The sequence below is a fragment of the Arachis ipaensis genome, chromosome B2 (assembly GCF_059453495.1).
Source record: "Arachis ipaensis isolate K30076 ecotype BB chromosome B2, ASM5945349v1, whole genome shotgun sequence".
NCBI classification, from domain to species: Eukaryota; Viridiplantae; Streptophyta; class Magnoliopsida; order Fabales; family Fabaceae; genus Arachis; species Arachis ipaensis.
Window position 1 is genome coordinate 16,270,429 of NC_142437.1, and position 20,752 is coordinate 16,291,180.

At 36.4% G+C, this 20,752-nt stretch overlaps 1 protein-coding gene and 1 pseudogene across 1 annotated transcript; both read right to left on the reverse strand.

Moving 5' to 3' along the window:
- Window positions 1–6,681: 6,681 nt before the first annotated feature.
- LOC148573129 (uncharacterized) lies at window positions 6,682–9,527 on the reverse strand (annotated as a pseudogene).
- Window positions 9,528–13,794: 4,267 nt separating this feature from the next.
- LOC148573130 (uncharacterized) lies at window positions 13,795–14,996 on the reverse strand. Its single transcript, XM_088505682.1, has 2 exons — window positions 14,642–14,996; window positions 13,795–14,552 (listed from the first exon to the last, which is right to left on the reverse strand). The coding sequence occupies exons 1-2, from the start codon at window positions 14,994–14,996 to the stop codon at window positions 13,795–13,797; spliced, it is 1,113 nt and encodes a 370-aa protein (XP_088361808.1).
- Window positions 14,997–20,752: the final 5,756 nt, after the last annotated feature.

Here is a 20,752-nt window from a genome sequence, read left to right on the forward strand (position 1 = left end):
CATACAAAACAAGTGTGTCAGTGTAAGAGACCCTTTGATATGAACCACTTTGAGGAATCAAGATGTGATTAACAATTCGGTACAACTGAGCACGTTCATATCCCAGGGCTTTGTGAGTGGGTGTGATGCCATGAATTAGGAAAACATGTTCACAAATGTGAGCCAAAGCATCATGGTAAGAAATACCAACACCTTCATCCCATTTCACAGAGGTATAAGCACACGGCCCAACATTAGTGTACTTCAAGGAGTCACTGATAGTTTCATTATTCAAGATAATGTCTCTGCCCTTAACATACGAATGCACACTTCCTTCATGGTAAGTCATGTTTGCATAAAATTCTTTGACCAACTGAGGATATACAGGTTTTTTGATTTTGAAAAGGTGATTCCAGTCTAAGAATTCCAAATTTTCAACAAAAGAAAAACCTTTCTTTTTCAAATTAGGTAAATCAGCCAGAAAAGATGGACATAGAGTGCGATACTGAACGACTCCCTCATAAAAATCATGGTTCATGGCAAATTTGAAACGATGGGGTTAAAGTCTGAGTGAGATGTCATGTAGTGTGATTTGTGAGCAAAAGGATCAATGTCTGGTTCTCTAACAGATGTGAGAGGGCGATGAGGGTTACCTCTTTGTGATTGAACAGGGACAGACCTTGACTTAGGTTTTGCTGTCTCAGGAACAGGTTCTGCAACAGCAGGACGCTTCCCTTTGGATGAGCCAGGTTTCGAAGAGCTCGGTTTGGAGGGCGTCGTCTTAGGTGGTGGCGTCGGCTTGGCAGGAGCAGGGTACCTTGGTGTAGTCTTGGTTCGCGCCATGGGTGCAGTGCGAGGAGGAGAGGTAGGAGGAGATGGTGAAGGTGTGAAGGTGCGGTCTTGGGAGCGAGTGGAGGGTTTGGATGGAAGTTTATACACTTTTTCTCGAGGAGGCTTGTGTGCTATGGTTTTCTTCCTCATTTGGTGGTTTTTGATTTAAGAAGAAAGAGAGGAATGTGGGTAGTGGTGAAAACCGAAGGGATAAAGAAGGAGTAATGGAGGGAAGAGAGGGAGTGTTGGTAACCGTACCCAAAAGCAAATTTCCAAAACCATGCAACTGTATCACCATTTGAAAAGACTTGAAAAGACATGACCTCATTCAAGAAAGATTTTATTTGATTTTAAAAAATTTTAAAAAATTAATTTTAAAATTTTGAAAAACAACAAAATTAACCTGAAACACTTTTTGGGCCAAAATTAAATCCTCTTGAAAACCTTTTGGGCCATAAAACATTTATTGAAAACCTTTTATGAAACACACAAGTCATCAAAAATAACAAACAAGATTGTAACATTCATGTTAGGGCCCTGAAGTGATATGAGATTAATAAAACCCATTTGGACCACTCTTGATCTGAATATTGAGGTTGGCCCAGATTGAGGTTCATTTGAAATAAGCCCAGAACACGCTGACTTTATGGAAACGTTCATCACCTGCCCAGAATTGTCTCATGCCTGTTTATGAGACAAAAAGCTCCAGCAAATACATCAGCATTTTTCAAACAAAGAATCATAACTCAAGATTCCTAGACAAGTCCTAAGCATGCAGAATCTATCCTCAACTAATGGTTTTGTAAAAATATCTGCTAATTGCTCCTCTGATTTAACAAATTGAATACTAATATCCCCCTTTTGGACATGTTCTCTTATTGAGTGAAATTTCACTTCAATATGTTTAGTCCTAGAGTGCAAAATTGGATTTTTAGAAATATTAATGGCACTCATATTATCACACAGCAGGGGAATATTTTCAGCATTTAATTTGTAATCAGCAAGCTGTGTTTTCAACCATAAAAGCTGAGAACAACAAGAAGAAGCAGCTATATACTCAGCCTCTGCAGTGGAAAGGGCCACTGTTGGTTGCTTCTTACTTGACCATACATTTAAGGACTTCCCAAGGAAGCAACATAAACCCGAGATGCTCCTCCTATCAACTCTATCACCAGCAAAATCTGCATCACAATAACCAACTGCAGAAAAATCATCAATCTTAGGATACCAAAGACCAAAATTGGATGTGCCATGAACATATCTAATGATCCTTTTAACTGCAGAAAGATGTGACTCTTTAGGTTTGGATTGGAACCTAGAACACAATCCAACACTTTGCACAATATCGGGTCTAGAGGAAGTTAAGTACATAAGAGAGCCAATCATTCCTCTATACCTAGTCTCATCAACATCTTTCTCAGTTTCTCCCTTATCTAATTTAGAATTAGGATGCATGGGAGTTCCCATGGGTGTGGCATTTTCCATACCAAATTTCTTAACTAATTCCTTGGCATACTTCTCTTGATGAATGAAAATACCTTTTTCAGTTTGTTTAATTTGCAGCCCAAGGAAGAAATTAAGTTCACCCATCATACTCATGTCAAATTCACTTGTCATGAGTTTTCCAAATTCAGAACAAAGGGATTCCTTTGCTGATCCAAAAATAATGTCATCAACATATATTTGGACTAGAATAAAAGAATCATTAGAGTTCTTGATGAATAGAGTTGTGTCAGTGGTGCCTCTTTGAAAACCATTTTTCAAAAGAAAAGAGCTAAGTCTCTCATACCAAGCTCTAGGAGCTTGTCTTAAACCATAGAGAGCTTTAGATAGTTTGAAAACATGATCAAAATGCTCTTTATTTTCAAAACCAGGAGGCTGCTCCACATACACTTTTCTATCTATCACTCCGTTCAAAAATGCACATTTCACATCTATTTGGTATAATTTAAAATCACAAAATGCAGCATAAGCTAAGAGAAGTCTTATGGCCTCCATTCAGGCAACAGGGGCAAAGGATTCATCAAAGTCTATTCCTTCTTCTTGGTCATATCCTTGAGCCACTAGCCTTGCCTTGTTTCTTGCAATGCTACCATCTTCTCCCAACTTGTTCCGAAATATCCACTTGGTGCCGGTCACTTTCTTTCCACTTGGCCTTGGAACCAAAGTCCATACTTGGTTCTTTTCAAACTCAAGAAGCTCATCCTCCATAGCTTTAACCCAAGAAGGGTCACTAAGTGCTTCCTTGACGTTTTGAGGCTCTATTTGTGAAAGAAGGGCAATGTTTGATCCTTCATTTGTCTTTCTAGTGGAAGACCTTGTTTGCACTCCATGAGAGATGTCCCCAATGACAAATTCCTCAGGATAATTCTTCAAGAATCTCCATTCACGAGGTCTGGTGGACTTGGAGGCAGATTCATTCACCAAGGGATTCTGGGTGCTGCTGGCTGCAGAATTTCCTTCAGATTCATGAGACAAAATGGAATTGTCTCTTGAATTTTCAGCATTAGCAGTTTCTGGTTCAGCTTGTCCAGAATTTCCTTTTTCATGATTTTGAGCAGCTTCATCTTCCTTTTGAGCTTGATTTCCTGCATCACAATCTTCCAAAATGCTTTGTACCAAGTTAGTATCACAAAATGTAATATGTATGGACTCCTCAATAATCCTAGCATCTTGATGATACACCCTATATGCTTTACTAGTTGTGGAATATCCTACGAATAAACACTCATAAGCCTTTGGATCAAATTTACCCAAATTTTCTTTGTTATTTAAGACAAAGCATTTGCATCCAAAGATGTGTAAGTAATCTAAGTTTGGTGGGTAGCCTTTCCAAAGTTCATAAGGGATTTTCTTCAAAAATTTCCTTATGATTGTTCTATTTAAAATGTGGCAAGCTGTGTTAACCGCTTCAGCCCAAAGAAATTTTGGAACATTACTCTCACAAAGTATAGCTCTTGTCATCTCTTGTATGCTTCTATTTCTTCTTTCCACAACACCATTTTGTTGTGGTGTTCTTGGACAAGAGAAGTTGTGAGATATTCCAAATTCCTCACAAAAGGATTCAAACAAATTATTTTCAAATTCAGTTCCATGATCGCTTCGTATAGAAGAGATTTTCAAATCCTTTTCATTTTGAATTTTCTTGCAAAAAGGTTCAAAGGCCAAAAAGGCTTCATTTTTGTGTGCAAGAAATAAAACCCAACCAAACCTAGTATAGTCATCCACAATTACTAAACCATAATGTTTACCATCTAGGCTTTGAGTTCTTGTTGGACCAAATAAATCAATGTGTAGCAACTCAAGTGGTCTTTTAGTAGAGATGTCTTCCTTTGGTTTAAAAGAACTTTTTGTTTGTTTTCCCATTTGGCAAGCATCACAAGTGATGTCTTTGTCAAACTTTATCAAAGGAAGACCTCTTACTAATTCTTTCTTTACAAGTTTGTTTATTTGAAACATACTTGCATGGCCCAATCTCTTGTGCCATAACCACTTTTCAGATTCTTTAGAGTGAAGACAAGCTACATTTTGATTCTTTAGTTCATCAAGAGTAAGTCCATACATATTATTGAAACGCTTGGCAACAAACATCACTTCATTTGTTTTTTCATTAACAACACAGCATTCAAGCTTTTTGAAAATAACTAAATATCCTAAATCGCACAGCTGACTTATACTCAAAGGATTGTGCTTTAAACCACAAACCAAAAGCACATCATCAATGAAAGTAGATTGCTCATTACCTACTTTTCCAACAGTAATGATTTTACCTTTACCATCATCTCCAAAGGTCACAAAACCTCCATCATACTTATTTAGTTTGATGAAGTAGGTTGACCTTCCAGTCATGTGCCTTGAACATCCACTATCCATATACCACATGTCCTTTTTGTTCTTGGATGCTAGGCAAATCTGCATGATGAGTTTCAAGTAGCCTTAGGTATCCAAATTAATTTGGATCCTTTGAAGTTAATCCATCTTGGTTGCCCAAGTGCATTGAAATCACAAACAACATTGTAGACTTTGTTTCCTACAACTCTCTTTTCAATGAAGCATTGTGCATATGAGTGACCAAATTTCTTGCAATTAACACAATGATTTTCTCGTGTGTGTTGCTGAAACTGATGTGAGTTATATTGCTTGAAATGATTAAAGTTTTGAAATTTTCTGGTTTTTGAAGGAGATACATTTCTTTTAACAAACTGATTTTTATTAAAGTTATTCCTCTTTGCAAAAGTATTTTCACCAGAATTTTTTTGAACATTTTTACCTTTCGAATATGAGGTTTTGTTGTAAAATGGTGGTTTCTTGAAAACAGCCTCATTTTTTGAAATATAACCCAAACCTGGTCGGTTTGAACTCGGTTCAGTTCTTGGTGAAGGCTCAATTTCACTTGTGTATACTTCATCAAATTTTTCTTCAAGTGTTGGAGCATTTTCAATACCAGATTTGTTTGGTATGGTTTTGGCATTTGATGAAGAAGCCACAAACTTTATAGAGGAAATATTAGAAAATGCATCTTCCTTGGCTATGTAGCCTAAACCAGATTTTTCAAACAATGGTCTTTGACTTGCAAGTAATTTGTCCAAGTTACTAGAACCTTGAGCAAATTTTGCTAAGTCACCATTCAGCCTTTTAATCATATCATTTAATCTTTTATTTTTAGCAATTAACTCATGTGAAGGATCCACAATGTGCTTTCCTTTTAATTTTTCAAGTTCAGATTTTAGAAATCTGTTTCCTTCAATGATGTCCAAAGCACATTCAGTTTCCTTCACTTTTTCTTTTAAAAATTCATTTTCAACTCTTAATACATCTCTTTCAGATATGCATTTATTGTATTTATCAAGTAGTTTTGATGTGTTTAAAGTGAGATCATCAATAATAACATGCAAATCCTCAATGGTCAAATCATAATAGTTTACCTCATCAAGATTGTTGTTTCCAGCCATGAAGCAGTCTTTGTCATCTCCTTCAGATTCTTCTTCTTCATTTGAGTCATTCTCAAGATCCTCCCAAGCTGCCATAAGTACTCTCTTCCTTTCCCTCTTGCTTTTGTCCTCTTTTTTGAGCTTTGGACAGTTTGACTTGAAGTGTCCAGCCTCCTTGCAATGATGGCATGTCACCTTGCTCAAGTCCATCTTTTGCTCCTTTGAACTTGAACCCTTGTATTTGCCCTTGCTTTTCATCATCCTTCTAAATCTCCTAGCAAAAAACAAAAGTTCGTCATCTGAAATACCATCATTAGACTCACTCTCTTTTGGTTCTATTTGTGACTTGAGGGCTATTCCCTTTTTCTTTGAGTCTGTGTTTGTGTGTGTGGCTTCATAGGCAAGGAGTTTTCCTCTCAGCTCATCATAGGTTATGGGACTTATGTTGTTACTCTCGGTTAGGACAGTGGCAGTGTTTTCCCACTCTTTTGTGAGGCTTCTAAGGAGTTTTCTCACCAAGGTTTGTTCTGCATAGTTTGTACCCATAGCATCAAGGTTGTTGATTATGATTGAGAATCTCTCAAATGCTTCATCAATGCTTTCTCCATCCTTCATGCTAAACATCTCATACTCTTTTTGCAGCATATCAATCCTCGTTTCTTTGACTTGTTTAGTGCCTTCGTGTGTAACCTGGAGTTTTTCCCAGATTTCTTTGGCTGTCTTGCATCTAGACACCTTCCGGTACTCTTCAAAGCTGATAGCACAGTGAAGAAGGTTGATTGCTTTAGCGTTCAGCTCTATCTTCTTCTTGTCATCTTCATTCCATTCAGCTTCTTCTTTCGGAGTCACCACTCCATCAGCACTTGTTTTTGTCAGAATCATTTTGATTCAGCTCTACATGATCATATTTGTCAAGATCAAAATAGTTTAGAATAATCAGTTACAAGACCTGAGCCACATCCGCGAATCCTCTTATCTTTGCTATTACATGCAATCTGAGCTCACGTGCTTTCTCTTCACTCACTAGCACTATCGCAGCAGCTCCATCACTAGTCAAATCCATAAACCAGTTCATTATCAATAAAAGGGCATGCACTTCACAACCTTGTGATTGTTATATCACAGTTTTCTAGAATGGTATGATTAAAACTAATCGAATTTCTTGTAATGATGCATGGAACCATTCCCATGAATTCACATAAGAATAAAGAATGCACTCTAGATTTTAGAGACGGACCTTATGCTAGAAGCATGTCCAGCAGTCACAGTACCACCATTCGGCTTGAAGTTTGCTCTAAGCTTCTTTAACTTTGCAGCATCAAACTAGCCACAAGAACAATATTATAGATATCAATCAAAATGCACAAGTCTCCACCATAATCCAATGCCAAGCAAGTCAGAAAGACGGGCATTGGTTAAATCAAAGGACATCACCAAAAATTCATAGTGCCCATATCGAGTTTAAAAAGCCGTTTTTGGAATGTCTTCTCCCTTAATCTTTAACTGATGGTATCCAGAATGAAGATCTTTCTTGAAAAAATAAGAAGCTCTTTGGAGTTGGTCAAACAAATTATCAATCCTTGGTAAGGGATATTTGTTACAAATAGTTACTTTATTAAGTTGCCGATAATCGACACACAATCGCATTGAACCATCCTTTTTCTTTACAACGAGGATTGGAGCTCCCCAAGGAGAAGTACTAGGACGGATAAATTCCTTGTCTAATAGCTCTTGCAACTGAATTTTCAACTCTCACAATTTTGCGGGAGCCATGCGATAAGGAGGGATTGACACAGGAGAAACCCCTAGGGCTAAGTCTATGGAAAACTCTACCTCCCAATCCGATGGTATGCCTGGTAGTTCCTCTGGAAACACATCTAAAAATTTTCTAACCACGAAAACTTGATCTGTACTAGGTACTTTGGCTTCAACATCCCTAACTACTGCAAGAAATCCTTGATTCCTTTTATCCATCAAGTGTAAAGCACTCGTAGAAGAGATAAGATTAGGCAAGGTAGAACAACCCTCACCAAAGAAAACAAAAGGTGGAATGCCAGAATATCAAATTTTACTGTTTTGGAGTAGCAACTTACATTGGCCTGAAAAGAGGATAACCAATCCATGCCCAAGATGACATCAAATTCATCCATCATTTCAAGAAGGATCAAATCAGCTAAGGTATCAACAGTGTTCACTCTAACAATGCAAGATCGAAAAATATATTGAACTATTGCAGAAATTCCAAGTGGAGTACCAACATAAAATGGACAGTCTAATACTTGAAATTGCTTATCTAAACGAGATGTAAAATGTGGAGATATATAAGAGTTATGAGAACCCGGATCAAACAATACTTGAGCATCTAAGGAGCAAACTTGTAAGGTACCTGCTATCACTACATTTGAAGCCTGAGCATCCTGACTGGTTAAAGCATGAATCTATGACTAACCTTTTCCATCTTGTGCTGCACCTTTGTTGTTAGACCCCCGACCGCCAGATCCCCTACCAACACCCTTAACTAACGGAGCTGAAAAATTTTTTCGGGAGACATAGCTGAGAAAGATGGTGTGGATGTTGCAAGTAATGCTGAATTCTGCATGGAATTTTCCTGAGGATGATGACAATCTCTACAAAGGTGACCAGTCTGTCCACAACCATAACATACTCCAGTAGTCTTGAAGCATGTTTCAGAATGCTATTTTCCACAATGTTGACACGGTGACCTAAGAATTTCTGAAGGCTTAGATCTCTGCATGCCTGGTTCAGATACACTCCTAGCTCGACTCCCTAAGGTTGAGGTACCTTTTGAGGCAGCTTCAGAATGGTTAACCCCACCTGATTGTGTTTGTGGACGATTTTGATGACCTGATATGCCCCCATAGCTTGATCCTCCAAAAAATGCTCCTTGTATCCTTTTCTTTTTGCCAATTTCTTTGTTCACTCTCCTTTCTTCCAATTCACCTTCAATACTATAAGCAACATTCATAATTTCTGAATAGGTCATGCTCCGAACCATGGGTGAAAGAGCAGTGAAGTAAGGGTTTGCTAATCCTAAAAAAAATCTCTTGACCCTCGTGATATCCGAAGTCACTAAGTGCTTAACATATTTAGAAGGGTCAGTGAAACGATTTTCATACTGCATCACAGACATACCAGGAGTTTGCCAGAACTTCTCAAAATCAGTAGTATTTTTCTTCTTTATACTAATAGGAAGGAATCTTTCCAAAAAGATCTCAACAAACTCATCTCACAAAAAAGGTGCCATTCGACATGCCTTCTACTTTGAACAGGTGTTTAATACCAATGATAAGCATGTCCTATTAAATTGTATGTAGCTAGATCCACTGTTGTGTCATCTGGATATCTGAGGATTCGAAAGGCTTTGTTCAAGCTGTCAATGAAGAATTGAGGGTCGTCCTCCAGAAGATTTCCAGAGAAAGTAGGCAGATTCAACTTAAGGAAAGGTTGGAGAGTGACAGCTCGTTCCCCAAGGGGTTGTAGACTTTCTTGATTAAGGACATTTGACCCTGCAGAAGGTGGATCTCTAGCTTCTCTTCGATCAGTCAAGGACTCCACAAGATTATTAACAGCTTGATGAAGTCCTCATATCTCAGCAGCAACATTCACTGATTTTTTTGTAATAGTCGCACCTCTGCCTCACCCTATTGGTCTTCTACGACCACCATCCCATTGATTGATTGGGGGAGAAGGTGCTTTATTAGTTTCAACATTAGGAGCATTATGCACTCCTGGCTGTGGAGTAGGAATACGACATTTAGGTGGCATCTTTCACCTAAGAATAAATGATTATATCAAATACAGATAGGCTCAAACACAGAAAACAATGAAAACACACTTTAAATACCTTATTGAGTAAAGTATCGTTTCTATCCCAACATTTGAGGTAAGTCCTAAAGTTGTCCCTAACATTTCAATCGTCCTATTTAAGTCCCTAACGTTTCAAAACTGACTTAATGTTGTCCTGCCATTAGGGATCTGTTAACAGAATTAACGGCAGGACAAAAGTGAGACGATTTTGAAACGTTAGGGACTTAAATAGGACGAAAACGTTGAAGACAAAAATGATACATAGAAATAAATTTTAATTTTATCCTTTAATAATATCAATTTTTTACTATACATAGTATTTAATTCTTTTTTAATCACATCTAAGTACATTACACTTAATCATATTACTTTCATTTTAAATAAATTAATTTTTTTTATAATTTTACTCTTAAAGATTTTTAGTTATCATGAAATGTTTGTAGAATGACTAGTATATAAACTTACAGAAAAGAAAAAAATAATATATATAAAATAAAATATAAATTATACCTTTTGTTTCTAATGTATTAAAATTCTTTAAAATTATAAAAAAATAAATTTATTTAAAATGAAAATAATGTGATTAAGTGTAATTTATTTAGATGTAATTAAAAAATAATGGAATACTATGTACAATAAAAAATTAATATTATTGAAAGATAAAATTAAATTAAAATTTATTTTTATGTATCGTTTTTGTCCCTTACGTTTTTGCCCTATTTAAGTCCCTAATGTTTCAAAATCGTCGCAATTTTGTCCCGCCGTCAATTCTGTTAACGGATCCCTAACGGCAGGACAACATTGAGTCAATTTTGAAACGTTGGGGACAAAAACGATACTTTACTCTACCTTATTTTTATGAACATTCCTATAAGTCTTTAGTAACATCACAACTTGTGAAAATGGGCCGACTTTCATTTACACAATCATGATCTTACTACAGAACAACTGCTCCATATACACAGAATAACCTGGCTCTGATACCGATTTGTCACAACCTAATCTGGCCGTGACTGGCGCTTAGAAAAATCTTCCCAAGCAAGCCTCAAAAATCGATATTACAGAAAACAAAACAAATAGAATTTCCAATTATACTAAAAGGCAACACATTCTCAGCATCATATTTAAAACATACTGAGCATATTTACATAAAATTTGACTTTAATATTCACAGCAAAACATGGTCTATTAGTTTCATCTACTAGAATATTTACAAAGAAGCATACTCAAGTTACTAAAGTCGGATCCTACCTGTGTCACATAGAGCGGTTTAATAAATCTAAAGAGTTTTAAAGCTATTTACACAAAACAGCAAGCCCTTGAACAGTAAAGGGCTCACCAACACAAACAAAACTAGAGCGGAACTAATGAAGAAAAATAGCAGAGTACGCAGGAGACCAAGAGAAAAAGCCAACTACATGGGAACTCTATGTAGATAGATCCTCAAACAAGACAGGAAGCGGTGCAGGCATAATACTGGTGGATGAAAGGGGAACTCAAATAGAGGTATCCCTCAAATTTGAATTCCCAGTTTCAAATAATCAGGCAGAATATGAAGCCCTGATTGCAGGATTGAAGCTGGTAGAAGAAGTCGGTGCAACAAAAGTGATGATATATAGCGACTCTCAAGTAGTAACCTCCCAGATAAATGGAGAGTAACAGGCCAAAGACCCAAACATGAAGAGATAACTGGAAAAAACTCTGGAATACCTCGGGCACTTTGCGGAAACCGAGGTTAAGCATATAACTCGGGATCTCAATAGCATAGCAGACGCCCTCTCCAAGTTAGCAAGTACTAAGCCAGGAGGGAATAATAGAAGCCTGATCTAGAAAACTCTCCAAAAGCCCTCTGTCGTGAAAGCAGAGGGCAAACAAGATGTCCTTCAAGTATCTGGGCTAAACCTCGGATGGATGAATCCCTTGGTCGAATACCTAAAATTCGACATCCTCCCCAAGGAGGAAAAAGATGCTAAGAAAATCCGGAGGGAAGCATAATATTACACTCTAGTGAAAAATATCCTTTATAAAAGAGGAATATCAACGCCATTGTTGAAGTGCGTACCGACCTCAAGGACCACTGAAGTGCTAGAGGAGGTCCATAATGGGATCTGCGGAAATCATCTCGGAGCCAGGTCGCTAGCCAGAAAAGTAATCCGAGCTGGATTCTACTGGCCGACCTTGCAGAAAGATGCCACAGAGTTTGTGAAAAAGTGCCAACCATGCCAAATGCATGCAAATTTCCACGTGGCTCCCCCCGAGGAACTCATCAGTATAACTTCTCCATGGCCCTTCGCAAAATGGGGAATGGATTTGTTAGGTCCTTTTCCCCAGGCGCCATGACAAGTCAAATACTTAATCGTGGGAATAGATTACTTCACAAAGTGGATAGAAGTAGAACCATTAGCCACCATCACAGCTCAAAGAAGTCGGAGGTTCCTCTACAAGAATATCATCACGAGGTATGGGATACCTTACTCCATTACTACAGACAATGGAACCCAGTTCACCGACTCTACCTTCAGAAGCCTAGTGGCCAGTATGAAAATCAAATACCAATTCACCTCGGTGGAACATCCACAAGCCAATGGACAAGCCGAGACAGCCAACAAAGTCATACTGGCAGGGCTGAAGAAAAGACTACAAGAAGCAAAAGGAGCCTGGACAGAAGAGCTCCCACAAGTGTTATGGGCTTATCGGACGACGCCACAATCTGTCACTGGGGAAACACCCTTCTGACTTGTCTATGGCGTAGAAGCTATGATACCAGTGGAAATCAGTGAGCAAAGCCCAAGGGTGATTCTCCATGATGAAATCGAGAACATACAGGGCACAAAGAAAAGCTTGAATTGCTCCCCGAAGTCTGAGAACAAGCCCAGATAAGAAAAACAACATTGAAACAAAGGATGACTACCAGATACAACAAAAAAGTCATTCGAATGAGTTTTACCCCAAACGATTTGGTCTTGATCAGAAACGACATTGGAGTCAACAAATCGGGGGAAGGCAAGCTCGCTGCTAATTGGAAAGGACCCTACAAAATTAGCGAGGTCTTAGGAAAAGGTTATTATAAGGTGACCGACCTAAACGGCACCGAGTTACCAAGGTCGTGGCATGCTTGTAACATGAAAAGGTACTATAGTTAAAAGCGAACTCTACTCCCTGATGTACTCTTTTCCCAACTTCACGATTTTTTCCCCAAAAATCAAAGGGTTTTTTTCTGAAGAAGGTTTTTAACGAGGCATCATAGTAGAGGCTAAGGGGGAATAGATTACCGAAAACCCTTAGTAGCAGTAAAAGTACCTTCCCAAATAAATAAAGATCTTTTACAATATCTCTTATAAAATTCTTTCTCGTTTGCTTTTTCTTTCTACGAAACGCCCCGACTTAAGCTCGACAAAGCGTGAAAATCCCATGAACCGACCTAGATGGTCGTCAGGATAAAACGACGAGGTACAAGTCGGTGTAAAGAGATTATAAAAGTTGATCGTGAGAAACTCGGAAACATTCCAACTCATAAGTCGAAGTGAAAATCCGAGTAGAAAAAAAAACGCATCGCAAAAATAACCTAAGTCATAGGAACTCAATAAATCAAAAAAGTGAGTATAAGGAATACCAAAAAGAGATCGAAAAACCTATCAAAAAGCCAAAAGACTGTCCTAAGTCCTTAAAAGTTAAAAGACTCAAAAGGACAGACAGCCAAGAAAAGGTTTTAAAAAGATCAAAGGAGATTTTTTTTAATCAGAAAAGCATGCACACAAAAGAGGTAACTTAAACCCTTATCCAAAAAAAAAGGGTATTTATAAATATTTTGTTTACAGCCTTAAAAGGCCAAGAGGAATGTCAATAGACCACTACCACCACAAACATAAAAAGAGTTTAAAAAAGAGGGGACCCACAGGCCGGGCCCCCATATAGCCAACAATTTTTAAACATCACCACCAGGAATAGTCGGATCACCACTAGAGTCAGGAAGAGTAGTCGGAGCGCCATCAGGTCCAGGGAGAGAAGTATCCATAGGAGACGGAGAGGAGGTTCCATGAGCCTTCGAGGAACTCGAAGCATCCTTGGAACAAGGAGGGGACTCAATTATCCTCTGCCCCCGAGTTTTCAGATCGGAATCGGTGACAGGTTTAGGAGAGGGAGGAGGATAAACTATGGCACCATCAATGACGATCTTGTCAGGATCCAAAGGAGAGAGATCAAGATCGGGAGCAAGGACTTCGACCTACTCCTTAAAAATCCTCCAGGCCTCCTCGGCTCCTTCAGCAATAGAGTCCTCCAACTCGACATAAGCAGTCCGAGAATTCAACAAGTCCTTCCTCACCGCCACGAGGTCCTCGAACAAGCTCGAATAACTCTCCTGCGCCTTCTTCCTCAAGCCCTCCTCCATATTGCATTGGGCTTGTAACTTGTTCTCCTTCTCCCGAAGGCCATCCCTCTCCTCCTTCAACTCAGCGACCTCCTTCTTCAACTCCTTCTCATGTTTCTGATATATGAGAAGCCTTTCCTCCAGCTCTTCAACCCTCGAGGTTGAACCCAGAGAGCTAAGAGGAGTCTTCTCAAAAATATCAAGAAACTTGGCGCACACCGCCGCCGCCCTAATACTCTCCTGAGCCAGAATAGTGAGATGATTCTGGATAGAAACATCATCCATACCTATACGGGTATGGGGATAGATGTACTTCCGAATAAACTGAGGCGCATCCACCTTAGCCTCACCTTCAAAAGAAGAGCTAGACTTTAAAGTCTTGCGCTTCTTCTTCTCTGGCTCAGGAGAAGATCGGGGGGGGGGAGGGGGCGGCTGAGAAGAAGCCGAGGATAAAATGACGATGGGTTGAGAAGGAGTCCCCAAACTTCGGGAAGAAGGGGGAGGAGGAGGAAGAGGAGAGCTAGTTACCCTGGCGCCGCCAGTCCTGGCACGGGACCTCGCCTTGGCCTCCTGGACTCTCTGGTAAGACTCACTGGAATTCTTCTTCACCATCTTTGTTAAAAACAATTAGTAGCCAAAAAAGTCAGACAAGTCGGTAAAAACAAATCGCAAGTCGGAAACAAAGTAGAAAAATAAAAGCTACCTAGTTGTGTCTGGACAAAGGTTGGCGACCCCTGGAGAAATTTTTTGGTATCCAGATATGGGGCCCTCCCCCACACTTCACAGAGGAACCCCACAATGGCTGCCTCCACTTCATCCAGATCATTCAAACTATATTTCTCACAGGGGGAGGCCTCCAACCAGTATAGAGGAAAGCGAGGAGAAGAATTCTCATCCAGGAAAAAAGGGTGGTGACCCTCTACGCCTTGAACTTTGAAAAAATAATTTTTGAAGTCATGGAAGGATTCATCAAAAAGGGTGAAGACTCTCCGACCTTGTATAGCTCGGAAAGACACCCATTGTTGCTTGTTATTTTGCCCACTGAAGGGATTAGTCATATGGAAGAGAAAAAAGAAAATCCTCAAAGAAGTCGGAAACTCTAAGGCGTGGCTGATAAACTGGTAGATTTTCAGAAAACCCCAGGAATTGGGGTGAAGTTGGGTAGGAGCAACTCGGCAGTGACGTAAGACAGCCATTTCAAAATCAGAGAATGGAAGAAAAACACCCAAACGGGTAATCATGCTCTCATACATGTAGAAGAAATGAGGGGCCTCCTCAGTGGCCCTCCCGAAGCAAACACGGTCTTCCGGACCCGGGACCACCAACTCATACTTCGGCTCATCCTCCTCAGAAGTACAAATTCGGTGATGAGTGCGAAGGTTGGTGATAAATTCGGTATCGACCAAAGGTTCCTCTCCTAAGACCGTGACATCGACCCATTGAGCAAGAACTTCTACAGAATACATTCTTTCCTAAGGTATGATGAAAACCTACAAAGGAAAAAGAAAAAGAATAAAAAACGAGAGTTCCTAAGGGGGCATGGAATTAAACAGAAGCCTACGACGTCACCTTCTCTCCCTCTAAATAATAAAAAGCATGCAAACAGAAGCACTTAGTAAAAGAGAAGGGGAGAAAGAACCAACCTTTACCTGGAAAAAGGTAGAGGAAGATGAAAGCCTTCAAACAAAAATGCTCCACGAACATATGAGAAAGTTTGAAAAACGCAGAAATGAAACAACGAAAGAGAGGGAAAGTATTTATAGATACGTTAGGGGCATAATGGTAAAAACGGAAAGCAGTCATTAAGGGGTGCACCGTTACCAAGGTAATTAATACCTACGCAAACCTCTAACGGACGCGACGTTTGATTAGACGTAACTGTGAAAACCAAAAGTCACGAAAAGTCACGTCGGTTCCAAATGATCACGTCGGTTCCCTCACAAGTCGGCTACGACCCCGAGTAGAATACTCGAACCCAAGTCTTAAAAGAAATTGGGCTCGAGTAGGGGCACTATTCATACCCTGACCCAATGATAAGGCCCAGACGAAAGGCCCAATCCAAAGGATTGAGCCTCGCCCTATACCGACCTCCTCCCTACGAAGTCGGTTCTTACCACGACTTACCCTAAAGAAGTCGGGGACGAAGATTAGCTGGCAGATAAATACTCATTCAAATGAGTAACTGCCCCTAAAATCTCTCTACCCACTTCCAGGAGCCATATCTCAACTTCCCTAAGATAAAGGGACGGTTATCCACCTTAAATGGCAGAACTACTCCAACGGTGGTTATGGGTTCACCACTATAAATACCCTGACACTCTTCAGGTATCTGATAAGCCCAATACTCTCTAGACCTGTTTTGCTCCCTTTGCTAACTTTGGCATCGGAGTGTCTTTGCAGGTACCACCCCCCATTCTCTCACACTGAAGTCGGACGGGGGCCTTGGAGCACAAACCCATTCGGATAAGACCAAAACTAAATTAAATAAAAAATACAAATAAATAAAATGATAATTTTTTTTATCTCAATCAATTTCTAAGAAAAATTACAAATAATTTCATTTTTGTTTGACCAGCTAGATTTGGCTTTGGGTAATTAATCAATTGACGAGTTTTACAAAACTTATTATTATTATTATTATTATTATTATTATTATTATTATTATTATTATTATTATTATTATTATTTGAGTAAATTTGTTTTTTTTTTTTCAATTTCAATATTAGATTAACTTTAGATACTACAATAATTTTTATTATTATTATATTATATTGATTTTTAATAACATAATTTTTCTCACATAAATAAAGTTTCTTTAAGTGTGAATTTAAACACATTATTACAATAGAAACATTATTATTATTATCTTTAAGTGTGAATTTAAAGTTTAATGGGGCAAATGATCCCCAGTCCCCACTTACTTGAGTGGGTCCGTACTTGTCAGATAATACTATTTGTAAATCAAATTTGTATTGTAAATAAATAGATAAATAATAATCTTATTAGGTCAATTTTTTTATAAAAAGGAATATATAAATTGTTAGTAGACTTGTTAAAAGATATTTCCCTTAACTGTGGGTTACGGTGGAAATCGGGTGATGAGAAATAATTTGAATTTTTTGGTGATATTATGGTCAAAGATTTTATCTTGTTAGAAAATTGTTTACTTTGAAGGAACTAGTCAGTTTTCTTATAAATAATGGATCCAATAATCCCTTGAACACTTTGTACGGCATTTATGGGTTATAATTATATAAATAGAAAAATTAATTAATAGTTATATTATTAGGAGTTACAAAACGAAAATTAAACACGCATTTAGTGCATTGTTATTGTTGATCTGCCACAATATAACAAAGATTAATGGGAGTTTAGGGACCATTAAGCAAAACAAACTCAACTCAAATTGAAGTACGTACGTACTTAATTATTCACTATTGAAAACGAACTTAGATTAAATTAATTAATTGATTATTTTATTCTTCCTGATAATCTGGATTCATATCTTGAAACGAAGAGTTATTATATACATATAAAGGGATCAAGAAGCAGTTTCTAGGTAGGTGAGGGCGTTCGGGTTTCAAGTCACTTCATTTTGATCTATTCAATAATAATAATCTTCTCATTTTGTTATTATTATTATTATAGCTTTTATTATTCAATTCAAACTGCATGAAAAGTCAAGCAAAACGTTTCCTCCTCCAAACCCTATATATATGTTATAGATACTACATTTTCTTCTTCATCACATCCATTACATTATTTCACAAACTCAAACTAACTTTCATATATATTATTTGAAAGTATTTTCCAATTTCGTTGCCTTCCAAATTCAGCATATAATACCACATACAAATTAAAGTGCACTAGTTATTAATATTTTGTTACATTCTTTATTTTTTGGAGATATGATTTTCTCTAATAGGAGGATACTATTAATGGCCATTGTGATTATGCTGGTAATTTTGGTTGCAACTCCTAAATTTGGAGAAGCATGGAGGCCACTGAAAGAAGAAGATTATGGGATTTTTATGCAAATGCTTCCAAAAGCATCTCCAAACCCATCAAAGGGGGATCCAACTAAATCATAATAATAAGCATGTGAAGCCACCAATTAATTAACTATTGGGATTTGTTAATTAGTTCACCTCCAAATTTAATTGATGTCTATCTCTCTATATGGAGCTGAGTAATTCTTCTAATGTTCTTAGAATTAGAAATTTTTTTTAACTTTAATTTTTCCCATGAAAAATTGCAAATAGATACATATATTCAATTGTAAGGATACCACAACACAATTTGTATTTAACATTCTTTCATTATTGAATACATACATTATTTTATTGAATAATTAATGCCGTTCTTTTATTATTATTATTATTATTATTATTATTATTATTATTATTATTATTATTATTATTATTATTATTATTATTGAAATAAAATTTTATACTACAGATATATAAATATTAAGCTTAATCTTAATGATTATATATTGGTGTATGTGCTTGTTCCTAGAGTCATGATTTTGTCTATTACTTGCTGTACTTTAAATTTATCCATTGTATATGTTATATGCCTGATTTTTATTAGTTGATTAATTAGCTTTCGAAGTACTATGATATTTTAAACCTTTATTGGTTTATTTTATTATAGTAAGATAATAATTAATAAAAACTAAAATAATATATATTTTTATAGTAGATAAAAGATAATTTAATAAAGAATTAATTACGATAAAAAATAGTCATAATACAAATTTAATAAAATAATTAAAAAGTAAATTGCATATCTACTACTAGAATGAAGATATATTTATATAGTTTCATTAAATTCATACTCTAGAGCAAGGTTATTATCCACATAAAGAAAAAGAATTTAATTCTAATAATGTGCTGTTATTACAAAATAATTTTACATGCATGCATATATCTAATAATTACATAACGCCGCTACATCAATAGTAAAAATAACGAAAATATTTGGCAATGAAAATAAATTAACTAAAAACAGTCAGAATTTATTTTATTTAATATTTATTAATTATAATAATTAATGAATATTAAATAAAATAAATTTTGACTATTTTTTTAATAATTATTTTTTATATTAATTACATAAATAATCATAAAAAAGATAATTGAACACTGTTATATCAAAATTAAACTTAAAGAAAAATGTTAGGTAATCGACCATTTTTTTCTTACGATTGAGCTAACATACACTAGCTAATTCTTCATTTTTAGCACTCTCCATTAAATATTATAACTATAAATTTCAAAAAAAAAAAAGGAACAACTTTGTGTAATATATATATACACACCACTGTATCAGGTGCCATGCTATATGATAATGCATACAAGAAGTATACGTAGTTCAATATCGGGGGGATTAAATACGGGAGCATGATATTGATTATGTTTTGACTTTTTTTTTTATTCCTTAAGAAAATAAATGTAGACTCGTTAACGTTTACTCGTTCAAAGGGAAGAAAAAGGTTTTGCTTTCAACCAAAAAGAATTATATATATAACATGTTCTTCGTTAAAATATAAAGATACATATATTTAGTGTTTAATTAATATGCACAGACAGGATAAAATTATTTTTATTATAAATCAATTAAAATAATTGTTAAAATAATAGGTAATAAAAAAGTTGACTTGAACAATTTATTTATTTATATTCGATTCAATCAGATAATTTTACTGATTAAATCAACGTATATATAAATGTAATTTTTTAATATATTTAAATTAATAAAAAATTAATTAATAAAAATTTGTCACATCCAAAATTAAAAAACCGTATAATATATTAAAAGAAAAGAAAAGTTTAGGGGACAGCAACTTTGTTAAATTTTGGCCAGCATGTAATCAGCAAAGAAAAGTGAGTCATTGGATGAAATCTCACACCAATCTTACACTATTAAAACCATCATTGATGGCTATTTAATGGCTACAAATCACAAAAGTTGCTGGCCTCCTAGCATTCCTCTATATATTTAATCACTAATTTTTATGTGTTCAACATAAACTCAAATGACATAATGTTCTCATATTCACCTAGTTAGAGATGGTGAATTCGAATCTCACTTCTAATTTTAACAAAAAAAAAAAAAAACATAACATTTTTACTACCTATATATTAATACAAATCTATATTATTTGGTGGTTGACTAACATCTAATTAACAACATAATTAAACAACTCGTTTTCATGTGTGTAAACCAAGTTTGCAGCAGTATTTGAATTTTGATTCGTTCTAACTTGTAATTGTCATTGTCAATAACCATCACTTTATTTCTTCAAAACTCAAACCATGTTACTCAGTCAAGCTAAACGAGTTTTCTTTAAAACCACTGAAATATGGTCAAAGTCAAAATCCCATCAGCAAAGACTTATATATCATTATCACACTATATATATATATATAAATACACATACAACATTATTATTAATCTCACCATTTTTATCATTTCTAGTTTCTAGCTAACATAGCTAAGGGAACTTGAAAAGCATTATTATCTCATACAATTAAACTAAATTAATTAGACACAACATATTATTAATGGGTTTTTTATCTTATAATCCTAGTAGGAGGTTCATTTTGATGATTCTAGTGATCATCTTCATCATGATGGTGGCTTCTTCTTCTCAATTTGGAGCAGAATGCAGACCTTTATTACAAGATGGAGGATCAAGGAGGGAATTCAATGGGATTCTTTTACAGATGCTTCCTCGTGGGCCGTCGAGGCGGTCGGGACCCGACCCGATTCATCCTTAACCTCAAGCAAGTGGTTGCATATGGATCGG